Source organism: Miscanthus floridulus, chromosome 5, assembly GCF_019320115.1.
Source record: "Miscanthus floridulus cultivar M001 chromosome 5, ASM1932011v1, whole genome shotgun sequence".
In the NCBI taxonomy this organism is placed as follows: domain Eukaryota; kingdom Viridiplantae; phylum Streptophyta; class Magnoliopsida; order Poales; family Poaceae; genus Miscanthus; species Miscanthus floridulus.
Genome location: NC_089584.1, coordinates 121,331,319 through 121,344,354, shown reverse-complemented (window position 1 = coordinate 121,344,354; position 13,036 = coordinate 121,331,319). Strand labels below are relative to the sequence as shown.

At 51.7% G+C, this 13,036-nt stretch overlaps 1 protein-coding gene across 1 annotated transcript; it reads left to right on the top strand.

The window, feature by feature from the left end:
• The first annotated feature begins 524 nt into the window (after positions 1-524).
• Positions 525-938, top strand: LOC136455247 (uncharacterized). The gene has a single exon (XM_066455361.1). It carries the CDS (start codon positions 525-527, stop codon positions 936-938), a length of 414 nt encoding a protein of 137 aa, XP_066311458.1.
• The last annotated feature ends 12,098 nt before the right edge of the window (positions 939-13,036 follow it).

The window sequence follows — 13,036 nt, the reverse complement described above, 5'->3', positions numbered from 1 at the left end:
CTCGAGGGCAAGGCAAGGCGGGATGAGGGTGCCAACGAAGGCACCTCCAATCATTCTGCCAAAAGAAAGAATAAGAAGCAATGACACAAGGACTCCCTCATGGCTGCTGCTGACTGCAAGGTTGGTCAGAAGCCCATGGAGGGTGCTCTAAACCACTTTGAAAAAATGCTTAAGGGGCCATGCCCAAACCATGCCTTTCCCATAAAGCATCCGCTCAAGGACTGCAGCCTTAAGCAGAAGTTCTTGTCCGGGAGCTCCAACAAAGGAGAGCAGGGAAGGAACCTGCCCCCACTACGGATGACGCCGAGGAGAAGGACGATGACTTTCCAACACCGGATGGTTGCCTTATGATCTTCAGAGGATCGGTGGCCTACGACTCCAAATGTCGTCAGAAGGTCACACGCCGCTAAGTCTACATAAACCAACTGGCCACACCTCCCTTCCTCCAGTGATCGGAGTCTACCATAACCTTTGATCAGACCGACCATCCGGATGTCATCCCACGCCTAGGAAGATATCCACTTATGGTCGACCAGATCATTGGCCCAAAGCGCCTCACCAAACTACTGATGGACGGAGGCAGCGGCCTCAACATCATGTACGCAAAGACGCTTGACATGATGGGCGTCGACCTGATGCGCCTCCGCCCAATCCAAGCACCTTTCCATGGCTTCATGCCTAGGAAGCAGGCCATGCCACTCAAACAGATAGATCTACCCATTACCTTTGGGGACCCATTTAATTACAGGACTAAAACCCTCACCTTCGAGGTGGTTGGGTTCCCCAGAACCTTCCACGCGATCCTAGGACGACCATGCTACGCAAAGTTCATGGCCATCCCCAACTACACATACCTCAAGCTCAAGATGTTAGGACCCCACATGGTCATCACCGTTGGCACCTCCTTCCAGCAGGCCTATGAGTGCGAGGTCGAGTGATGCGGCCATGCCACAGCAATCGTCACCTCTAGGGAACTCGCCGTCCGCAAGGAGGAGGTCGTCGAAGAAGCGCCCGACGTGAAGAAGTCGACCAGGTCATTTGAATTGGTAGAGGGCTCCAAGGAGGTCCTCATAGATCTCGGTAGCTCCAAGGGTAAAATGGTACGCATTGGTACCATGCTCTCCTCTAAATAGGAAAGCGCGCTCATCGACTTCCTCCACGACAATAAAGACATCTTTGCATGGAAACCCTCAGATATGCTAGGCATTCCAAGGGAGGTCACTGAGCATACCTTAAAAATATATCCAGGCTCCAAGCTGGTGAAGCAACGCCTGCATTGCTTTGACGAGGAAAAGCATAGGGCCATCGGTGAAGAGATAGCAAAACTGTCGGCCGTTGGATTCATCAGGGAAGTACACCACCTAGAGTGGTTATCTAATCCCGTTCTCATACGAAAGAAGAGTGGGAAATGGAGAATGTGTGTTGACTATATGGGTCTCAACAAAGCATGCCCAAAGGATCCATTTCCTTTACCGTGCATAGACCAAATAGTCGACTCTACCTTGGGGTGCGAAACCCTCTACTTCCTTGATGCATACTCCGGCTACCATCAAATAACGATGAAAGAATCCGACCAGCTCGCGACATCTTTCATGACCCCCTTCGGATCGTACTGCTATGTCTCAAAGTCGTTCGGTTTGAAAAACACTAGAGCTATGTACCAGCGTTGTATGCTCATATGCTTTGGGGACCTCATTGGGTGGACCATTGAGGCCTACGTCGATGATATCGTAGTTAAGTCCAAATGGGCTGATCACCTCGTCGCTGATCTTGAGCAAACCTTTGCGAAACTCTGAGCAAATAGCATCAAACTCAACCCTAAAAATGTGTTTTCGAGGTCCCAAGGGGCATGCTGCTCGGCTTCATCGTCTCCAAGCACGGCATCGAGGCCAACCCAGAGAAGATTTCGGCCATCATGAGGATAGGCCCAATTCAGAACATAAACGGGGTTCAATGAATCATGGTGTGCCTCACCGATCACCGCCCTCAGCCGATTCATCTCACGCCTCGGCGAACGAGGTCTCCCCCTTTATCGACCCTTGAAGAAAGCCGACCACTTTGAGTGGACGTCTGAGGCCCAGGAGGCACTTGACATGGTCAAACTGCTTCTAACAAGGCCCCTGATCCTAGTTCCTCCAAGCAGTGAAGAACCCCTCCTGCTATACATAGCAGCCACCACGCAAGTAGTTAGCACTGCCCTAGTAGTGGAGCGGGAGGAAGAGGGGCATACGCTCAAGGTATAGTGCCCTATGTACTTCATCAGCGAGGTACTATCCGACCCAAAGACCAGCTACTCCTAGATCTAGAAGCTCCTATACATAGTCCTCATCACCAAGAAGAAGCTACATCACTACTTCGAGTCACACCCCGTGATGGTCGTGACGTCGTTCCCCCTCGGTGAGGTCGTCTAGAGCTAGGATGCCATGGGAAGAACCATAAAGTGGGCACTCGAGCTGATGGATCAAGGCATCACATATGCCTCCCGAACGACGATCAAGTCCTAGGTGTTGGCTAACTTCATCACGGAATGGACCGAGGTCCAGACAGCACCAGCGGTCATCGATCAAGAGTACTGGACGATGTACTTCAATGGGTCATTGATGAAGAAGGGCGTCGGCGTGGGGCTGGTCTTCATATCACCCCTCGGGGTCCGCATGAGGTACATGGTTCGTCTCCATTTCCCCTCATCAAATAATGTGTCCGAGTATGAAGCACTCATCAACGATCTATGAATCGCCATCGAGTTGGGCATCCAACGCCTCGACATTCAGGGCGACTCCTAGCTGATCGTCAACCAAGTCAAGAAAGAGTCAAGCTACCACAATGCCAAGATGGCCATGTACTACCAAGAGGTCTGACGACTAGAGGACAGATTTGATGGCCTCAAACTCAACCACATCCCAAGGCGCCTCAATGAGGCGGCCGACGCACTTGCAAAAGCAGCGTTCGGTCGAGAACCGGTGCCGATGGGCGTCTTCACCAGCAACCAACACAAACCCTTGGTGCACTATGAAGGGTTAGAGTAGGCCAATGATAGCCCATTTGATCCAGCCCTAGGGGTTGACCAACCGATGGCTCTGCCTGGCCTCGGTGTCATGGAGCTTGAAGAGGATCCAGCGATAGAGCCCGACTCTCTAGATGACTAGAGAACACTCTACCTTGACTACCTCCTCTATGACATGCTGTCGACGGATAAGACAGAAGCTTGACATCTCACACGTCGCGCCAAGTCCTTCATTCTTGTAGAAGGCGAACTCTACAAACGGAGCCCCACCGAGATGTTGCAGCTCTGTATCCCTACCGAATAGGGGAAGCTTCTGCTGGGCAACATCCACAATAGGGTCTATGGTCACTATGCTGCGCCTAGGACCTTGGTTGGGAATGCATTCTAATAGGGCTTCTACTGGCCCACTATAGTAGACGACGTTGAGCAAATCATACGCACCTACGAAGGGTGCCAGTACTATGCTTGGCAAACTCACCCCCTAGCCTAGGCACTCCAGATGATCCCCATCACGTGGCCCTTCATGGTCTAGGGGCTCGATCTAGTTGGGCCTCTCAAAAAGGCGCCCGGGGGCTACACCCACCTGCTTGTCACCATAGACAAGTTCACAAAATGGATCAAAGCTCGGCTAATCTCCGCAATCAAATTCAAGCAGGTTGTGCTGTTCTTCCTCAACATCATCCATCGCTTCAGAGTACCGAACTCCATCATCATAGACAATGGCATGCAGTTCATCGGCAAGAAATTCATTTGATTTTGCGATGAACAACACATCTGAGTCAATTGGCCTGCCGTCGCACACCCTCGAACAAATGGGTAGGTCGAGCATGCAAACGACATGCTCCTACAGGGCCTCAAGCCTAGGATCTTCAACCGGTTGAACAAGTTCGGTGCATGCTGGGTCGCCGAGCTCCCTACGGTGCTCTGGAGCCTAAGGACAACTCCCAGCCAGGCCACCGGCTACACACCTTTCTTCATGGCTTATGGTTTCGAGGCCATCCTCCCAATGGACCTCGACTACGGAGCGCTAAGAATTAGAGCATATGACGAATAGGGAGCCAAGGCATCCCACAAAGATGCCATGGACTAGCTAGACAAAGCCTGCGACATCGCGTTCCTCCGTTCGGCCAAGTACCAGCAGACGTTGCGTTGGTACCACAGCCGATAGGTGCGGGACCAAGACTTCAACATCGGGGACCTGGTTCTCCTCCTTGTACAGAGCAACAAGGACCATCACAAGCTCTCCCCGCCTTGGGAGGGGCCCTACATCATCGCGGAAATACTCTAGCCAGGCGCTTACAAGTTGAAAACCGTCTATGGCGAGGTCATCACCAACGCCTGGAACATTGAGCAGCTATGTTGTTTTTACCCTTAAATAAACGCATACTCTTTCTTATTAGTTTTGTCTCCAAAACTCCCCAATCTTTAGTGACTTCTTACCCCTACAAAGAGCAAGGGGTCAGACCTCACTCGGGGGCTGATAAAAGTATGTTTATCTTGCAAACACTCTCTGTGTTATCTTTGCAAAACATTCTCTATGTTTTCCCAATTTTTCTCATGGTAAGTCCTAAAGGCTAGGATTTTGGGAACAAAATATGAGTACAACTGGTAGGACTATGGGAAACCCATGCCCCATGGCTACGGCCTCCTTCTCACCAGCGTGATAAGAGTTGGCGCTCCCGCACGCTAAGTTTTTTGCGACCTTAACTATGAGAAGGGTCGGAAGGCACCAAAATCCCTTTTGCAAAAAGAGGGAGAAAGGACGAAAAGTTGTTTGTCGTAGTGAAAGTTGAAAACTCATTTATTTTTTTTGCACAAATTCATTGCTTACAAAGTAATTTCTTCATGAAAAGGACTGATGTATTCATTAATACAGAAGGCTATTCATTCGGGGGGCGCCCCACAAACTTATTTGATTATAGTTACAATTTCTGACCAGCCCTACTACGAGTACTACTATAGTCACCGTGCCATGCTCTCCATCGGCGATGTCCTACCACCCCATAGGATCCTCGAGGGTGCTATCATCTACAACATCGAGCACCACATCGGTGATTGTGGTGCCTCCGCTGGGGCGTCCAGGGACTATGCCATCATCATTAGCCGCAACCCTGACAATGGTACCTCCACTGGAGCATCCATGGACTACGCCATCATCATCAGCTGCAACCCTGACAACGACATCTACGCGGGGGGCATTTCCCGCTGAAGAATGGCCGCCATGAAGGACAACAAAGCCAATGACGCTCAGCACCCTCTAGTCCACCTCCTCCTTCGGTGGAGGTGGCCCCTTCTCGACAAAGGTGGCCAACGCCATCTCATCTATGTTGGATAACCTCTAGCTCGACATCACGCTCCGGATTCACAAGCGGATCCATAAGTTTTTCTCTCCTTGGCATTACCCTCTCTTACCAAGGAACCACAGCAATACACGAACACATTCGGTGGAAAGGAAGAAGAGGCAGCGGCTCATAAGCAGGCGAAGGAGTGGGATGAGAACTCTCCTCCCCCTCCCTATTTAAGGAAGAGGTGCAATAGTTGAGGAAAGGTGAAAGGTTGGATGAAAAACTCTCTTCCTTCCCCTATTCAATGCAGATGGGAAATCAATGCTGGCAGGAATCCGAGGGGACGTGCCTGGACCAACGGGATGCGCTCTGGTCGATGAGACGTCGCCTAGTCAAACAAGACATTGCCTGGGCATGCCCCACCACTACCGCTCACCAGGCACGAGAATCAGGGCGCACCTGCATGCAGGCGACTCTCCGCTTCCCCAGGCAGGACCATGGAATGACCCGATGATAGAACCCCTGTCTAGGGGGGCCAATGGGGCTCCTAGGTCGATCAGACGGCCTAGGTAAAATGATGAACAAACGAACACTGAAAGATAAGCACATCTGTTCACTTACTGCAATGGTAGGGGCACGAACATTGCTCAGGGGCTACCAAGGGTGTCTACTTGTTTAGACATCCTCATCGCCTAACCCCCTCCTTATGTTTAAAAAACCAGAGATGTGAGGTGCGGGTGTAGAACTTTGAGTAAGAACTGGACAAAACGCTAGACCCTACGCCCCGGCGACTACAGTGTTTTCATTCACCAGCATAATTGAATTCACAGTTCCCCATACTCCGAGCTCCTGTATCCACCTTCTCTAGAGGGGTTTAGAGGGGTCTACCTGTAGAAACTCCTTCAAGGAGAAGCCATTAGGTCGCTTAAAAGTCAATCGAACGGCTCGAATCGCCATCGAGAGACAGAAATAGAATCGTGATGCTCATGCAGGTCACGCCGGCTGTATCGCAAATGCCAGACTCGAAACCCGCATGGAAGTGTCTAGTAAGAACTCATCACTTGTACCACCGAGGTAATATTATCGACCCTCGCTTTTGTTTCAATTAAATCACACATCAATCCCATCATCCAAACGTTGCATATGCGATCTTCGCATCTCAACACTTCGTGTCGCACCATGAAGCGGCGCCCGCCTCATTTGATATGAGCGGCAACTGACCAAGGTTCGAAGGCTGGCCCACAAAGGGCTCGAGGCTGCCTTGTGTCAAACAGAGCCAGGGGAGAAAAACCGTGATGAGCCCCAGCAGCCTTGCCTAACCCCACTCAAAAGTGGACAGGGACATCTCGACCTTTCTTGTTCGATTCTAACCCCGAGCCAAACCCATAGAATCTATGTCGAGGAGAGGCCAATGGGCCACCTGAGCCTACCGAACGGCTCAGGCATCTACCGAGAGGTAGGTTAAGAAGTAGTGGAATAGCACATGAGGGCTCTACCGACCCTGTCAGCGAATGATGGACCCAGATTCCACTCAAACATACCCGTTAGCGAGCTCATTGAGCGCGACACTCAAGCCGTCGAGGCAAGTGTCATCAACTCAGCCCCTCTGGTGATGGAAACTGAGGATGGGGTGACACGCGAAACACGGCCGACCCCTATTAGACCCTAATGGGCTTGGGGGCTTGAGCCGCTTGATCCAAGATCGAGAGAATGAGGTTCAAAGGCTGACCCACAAAGGGTCTAGGGCCGCCTCATGACAAACCAGAGCCAGGGGAGAAAATGTAGATGAGCCTCATCGGCCTTTGCCCAACCCGCATTGAGGCGGATAGGGTCATCTCAACCTTTGAATTCAGTCCAGCCTCTAGCCAAGCCCATAGAATCCCCATTGAGGGGGAATCTATTGGAAGGTGGGCCAAGGAGCAACGAAACGCCACCTAGGGGCTTTGCCGACCCTGTCACAAAGCAACGGGATCATATTCCATCCAAACATCCCTGTTAGCGAGCTCATAAAGTGCGTCACTCGAGCTGTCGAGGCAAGCGACGTCACCTTAACCCCTCTAGTTGTGGAAACCATGGATGGGGCGACAATCACCAAACAAGCCGACCCTTGACTGAACTCCCACCACTCGTGAGGGCTTGGGGAAGGTTAGGCCAACAATGAGACCAAACGCACGGTCACGCAGCGATCGCCAAAATCCTAAGTAAGGGGTGCGCATGAATGCAAGAGTAAGTTCGCTACCCTTGCTCCGATCTCTAGTAACATCTGGCCCCAGCGACCACAAGGGTTCAGATCTCACTCAGGGGTTGATAAAGGTACGGATACCTCCTTTCTTTGTTTAAAACAGTCATTACATCAGACCTTTTCCTCACATTGAGACTGGCGACAAGGTTCGGAGGAACAGATAGGTAAGACTGCAAAAAGCCTATGCCCAGACGGCTATGGTAATTTTGCTCACCAGCACAATCAAAATTTCCTTCGAAACACCTTGGGCCCTACAAGTCTTAACGAATGGAAAGATCAGATCGCATAAACCTTTTTTTGAATGCAAAAGGGGAAAAAAGTAAGCTCAAATGAATGGAACAAAATTGCAAAACGAAATCATGAATCTATTTTTGGACACGAAAGTACCGACACTTGTCCACATATTACAGGTTAATGTTTATCAAACTTATTCAACCAACTACTTCCTCGAAGGGAGAACCATGTCTTTCAGCCTGTTCACCAGGTTCCACGCAATGGAAGTCACCGCCTTCTCAATCTCATTCAGCTTGGAGTCTTCATAGCCAGGCGTGAGGCTCAATACCTCCAAGTTGATCTCCTGATCATAATGAGAGCAGGCAATAGTGAAGGCTTGGGTGATCCTAGCATGAAAGGCATCCTCCTCGAGCTAGCCCACCTATGTCGTGATACCCATGGCACGAGCCACAAGAGAGCTAGTTTCCTCCGACTGCGCCACCCCTAGGTCATCAAAGACCACCCCGACGATGGTGCGCAGAAGATCATGCTCATCACTCTCGGCCTAAAGAATCGCCCGCACTTCAGTGAGCTCCTTACCTAGCCCAGTAGAGATGCTCTCGACCTCCAATCTTTGGGTCACCATGACTCCAAGATCCACCCAGAGGGAGTTGACCACCTGATATGCCTCGTCGTGCTCTTAGATGGCCTAGTCGTGCTCCTCGTGGGCCGTGCCACGCTTTGAGTGGAGCCTTTCTACAGTCTAGAGCAGCTCATCTTGCTCCCTGTGTAGCTAGGCAATTGCCTCGGCATCCTGATCCACCCTCCGCTACAGCGCCGTGGACCTGTCCTTAGCTTTTAGCTTGAGATCCCGCTCCGTCTCTAGCTCCACTAGGAGCTCAGCGGCCCATTGGCTAGCCTCGGTGTCCTTCTAGAGCAGCTTGTCCCACTCCCTTTCGGACCCTGGTGGCCGCCTCTTTGTCCTGCTTCACCCTCGCCGATAGGTCCTCAAACATCCCATGGATCTCCTTCGCGTCCCGACATGCCTCGGCTTCCCGCTGCTAGGCGGCAGCAAGCTGCGCACCCATGTCTCCTTGTAGTCGAGCCTCCTCGGTGAGGTAGCCCCATTCCACCTTTTGCTCATAGAGGAACCGGGATTTGTCCCGACTATGAGCAATGAGGGACTGAAAAGAAGACCGGTATCAAAAATACGAAAATACAAAAATACGTGGAGAAAGAAGAAAGCAAGGGAGAAGATCAAGCGAATACCCAGCCATTGGGAATAATGACATCACGCAGGATGCCCCTGGCCTAGCTTAAGGCAGCCATCATAGCTAAAAACCCAATATTGAGACTCTCCTGCTCCATGCTCTCAGCATCATCATCGAGTGAGAAGAGAGTCGTTGTTGGGTCTTGAGGATCCATCCACTAGAGCGGAGGCTCACCCCGCTTGGGCAAGCGGATGCCCCCCGACATCAGGGCCGAGGGCGACCCCCCGCTGGTCCTCTCCACCACCACCACGGCACTCGAGGACCCTCCGGCCGTGTCCCCCTCAGTCCAACCCACCTTGGGCTCTATCACCTGGGCCGCCTGAGGCACAGATTGTGCCGCCCCCTTAGACACCACTGTGGCTGTGTCCGGCTGCTCCTGACTTGGCGCGATCGTGGCAACCTCCGCTTGTAGCACCGAGGCCTTGGCTTGTGGCGCCGCGCCCACCGTAGAGGATGCCACAAGCACGAGCGGCAACCCCATCTGCTCCAACGTAGGTAGCGGTGTCACCTCCACCGTCATCTGCTCGGCAACCCTTGAGGGTGCCTCTTCAGCCCCGACGCCTGCTTAACCCATCGAGGGCATGGGCGCCACCATAGGCGGCAACTGACCGACCAATGAGGCCGCAACGTCGGTTCCGCTCTTGCCCAAAATAGGGGCGACGTCGGGCAACAGTGTCCCTCCTGCCTAAAGAGCAACGCTCTTGTTGGGCGCCAGCACCAAAGAATGGCCCCATCACAAGAATCTACAAGAGGTAAAAGGCATAAGGTTAGAACAGAAAAACAAAAAAAGAAGGGGAAAAAATAGGGGAATCGGTGTCCTACTCTAGCGCTTTTGGGCGACGAGAACGTTTTGGGGACGAACCCCCAGATCCTTGCTCCAACTTGTTTGGGCAAGAACGTTTCAAGCCTACCCCCTGCTCCTAGGTAGGGGGGCTCGTCTCCCTTATCACCAAGGGCGCAGCAATGGAGTTGTCCCTCTTTGTCAATACCTCGGGCCTGGCGGCAAATCCACCCACCCCCATCAGCTCATGGGGCACGACAGCAGAGCCACCCCCCTTCCATCAACACCTTGGGGGCAGCGGTAGATCTGCCTCCCCCTGTCCACTGATCCTTCACCAGCACCCCGGGTGTAGCGGCGGATCCACCGGCTCCCACCGGCCTCGAGGATGGGCCGCTGGTTTGGCCCACCTCCACCAGCCTCATGGACTCACTTCCCCCATGTGGAACAGGAAGGGTCCCTGCGTGGATAATTGGGTGTCTGTCAGTGAATCTTCGCCCTCCAGGACATCCCAATCCATGTCGACAACTACCTCATCAAACTCGTCATCGTCGTCGTTGTCACTGCCTGTCTCCTCTCCTTGATCCCATGCTTGTTGCTTCTATAGCATCTCCTTCTTCTTGAGCTCCCTCATCCTCTTATCCCACTCGGGCGTGGTGCGATTCGCTGCCGCTAGGATCCGGTCCTTCGGTAGTGGAGCCAGGCTATCCCCGAGGACGAGTCTCTTTGGCTGGTCCCGCTATCTAGAGGTTAGCGTTAAGGGGTCGGAAATTTAAGTAAAGAAAAGGCATGGGAAAGGGGAACTTATGAAATCAATGAACCCCGGTTTCGACCGCATTGGAGGATGTCCTGGCACCGGATATACAAAGTCAAGGACAACACCGGCGGTGTCCTTCGAAGGCTCCATCGCCTCCTTGATCCACTACACCACTTTGGTGGGGGAGCGCTTCGTCAGTGAGTGCCGTCCCTTTAGGCGATGCCCCGAGTGCCATCAGGTACAGGGGAAGCACGTGGCTCATCAGTGGCGCCACCCTCCACGTGTGGTAGGCGCCGATGATCCCCGATCCCTTAACACCCCTCTCCTTCAGAATTTGGAGGGCGGCGAGATGGTCCTTGATCCTCTTCTTGTCCTTATCTAGGACACCCCACTTCCACAACCCCGATAAGGTGAATGCGCCGGCAAGGGGGCAGCCACGTCATCCTTGACGTAAAACCACTGCGAATGCCACCCCTTGTTGGAGGTCGATAGACGCATCAACGGGTAGTCATTCGCCTAGTTGTTGCGTAGGTGAATGCTGGCACATCCCATCGGCACGCTCAGCTCCTGCTTGCCGACCCGCTTCTTCGAGGCCCATAGCCTCATAGGGTCTTGGTTGTGGTATCATAGGGTCTTGGTTGTGGTATCACCTCATCGCCAGGAGGGCGAAAGGAGCTAGCAATCAAGGCCCACAGATAGTCCTTGTTTACATACTCCTAGATTAAATTATGAGTAACCTTAGACCGCCCAAGATAAAACAAGCAATTTGTAGGCAGCACAATTGGGGGAGTCTCCTTAGAATCAACAATAGAAACATGCTCTGATTGGGCGAAGACAGATGGGCATGATGGCTCATCCTCCTCATTGCCCTTTCGCCCAGTCAGTGTTGTCTTCCCTCTCGGCAGGCAAATCTTGACCTTTTCGCTCAACACGGGAACTAGTAGAACTTTTGCTCCCACTCAATGACTCGGAAGGCAAGGACGCAAATGATGAGCTCTCTACCGAAGGCGCCATCTAAAGTGGCGGCGAAATTAACAAAGGGGAAGACAAAAGGAAGGAAAAGACGTGCGCACACCAAACATAAATGGCGAAAGCATAAATCAAGAGTTAAAAAGAACAAACCTGGAGTGAAAGCATTTGACGAAGCAACTCAAATGGAAGGCAAGCGCTTGTTGAGGCGAAAGGGCAGAAGAAACTGGGCTCTGAGGAGGAGGAGGCAAAGGGCAACACGGCTCTTCAATATGAAGGGGGGTACTTATTGGTGCCCCTCAGGCGCTTCGAACCATCGCAGGTGCGAATCCCCAAAAGGCACAATTTTCGAAACAAGGCCAATGACCATGGGCGATGCGACGATTCGCCTAAAAAACAATGAACGATGACAATAATAAAATATACATAAATGTTACTGGAGATCAGAACTGTAGCATAGAGTTGCGAAAAGATGGTGCACACCAAAGCGGGACTGCACTCCTTTTCGCACCTCAAGGGGACGGCGCAGGGGCCCGAGAAGGGAAGATGTGCCACCGCCACCATCACCAAAGTCCTACGGCGGCGGTGAGGGGCTACTATTGGGCTACACTCATCTGCTTTCGCACCCCTTGCTGGGGAAAGGGGGATTCGTACAGTGGTCGACGCCTTTCACGTCCTATTGAGAGCGAAAGGGAGCGTTCGGTCGTCGCACGTGCTTTCACACGACGCGAGAGCGGGTAGCTGAGAAGGAGCTTGCGCCCAATCGGGCGAAAGCTTGGCCATCGGGCAAACACACAGGGTCAGTTGAGCATTTTCACAGGGCAATTTTCTTTGGCATTGCAGGAACTCTCCACCTGTTCATCGCTAAGGAAGGGGCGGTACGTGGCCCGAGCAGCTACAGCTGGCCGACGGGACCACCGCCCTGTGGCGAGGGTGGTTGGAACCCGAGGGAGGTGAAGATGGAGAAGACCGGATTACCTCGGCGAATAGGAATATTCCCTAGATCGGGGCAGTTGCAGGGGTAATTTTGTCCATGTAAAGTGCTATAGAAGTGTATAAATAGTGCCCCTGCAGGGAGAAAAAACCTTGATTCAAACCGTTGATATCAGGTCGGGTCACTTGTAGTGAACCTTCACTAGTTTGTTGTTCGTCAGGTTCGTTGTTGATTTGAGTGATGACCAAAGGTTTTAAGGTTATGGCCTAGAACAACAATAATTGATCCTTAGGCAATTAGATGTTAATGTCATTATATATTATCTCATGATAATCTTTTTTTATCCGTTGCAACGCACGGGCACGATCCTAGTATATACATACATTCATCCCTATAAATATAAATATACTAACTCCGTCCAAATAAATATAATTTAGGTGCATTCTCGATTACTGTCTGAAATTTAACCAAATGTATAGGTAAAAAATAATATACATAAATAAGTATGTTATAGAAATATATTTTATACAAATTTAATGACATCTATACTATAAATATCAATATTTTTATATAACATAGCACA

Bases quoted from the DNA above. Each gene is read 5' to 3' on its own strand.
- LOC136455247 (XM_066455361.1), top strand. From the start codon at position 525: ATGGTCGACCAGATCATTGGCCCAAAGCGCCTCACCAAACTACTGATG.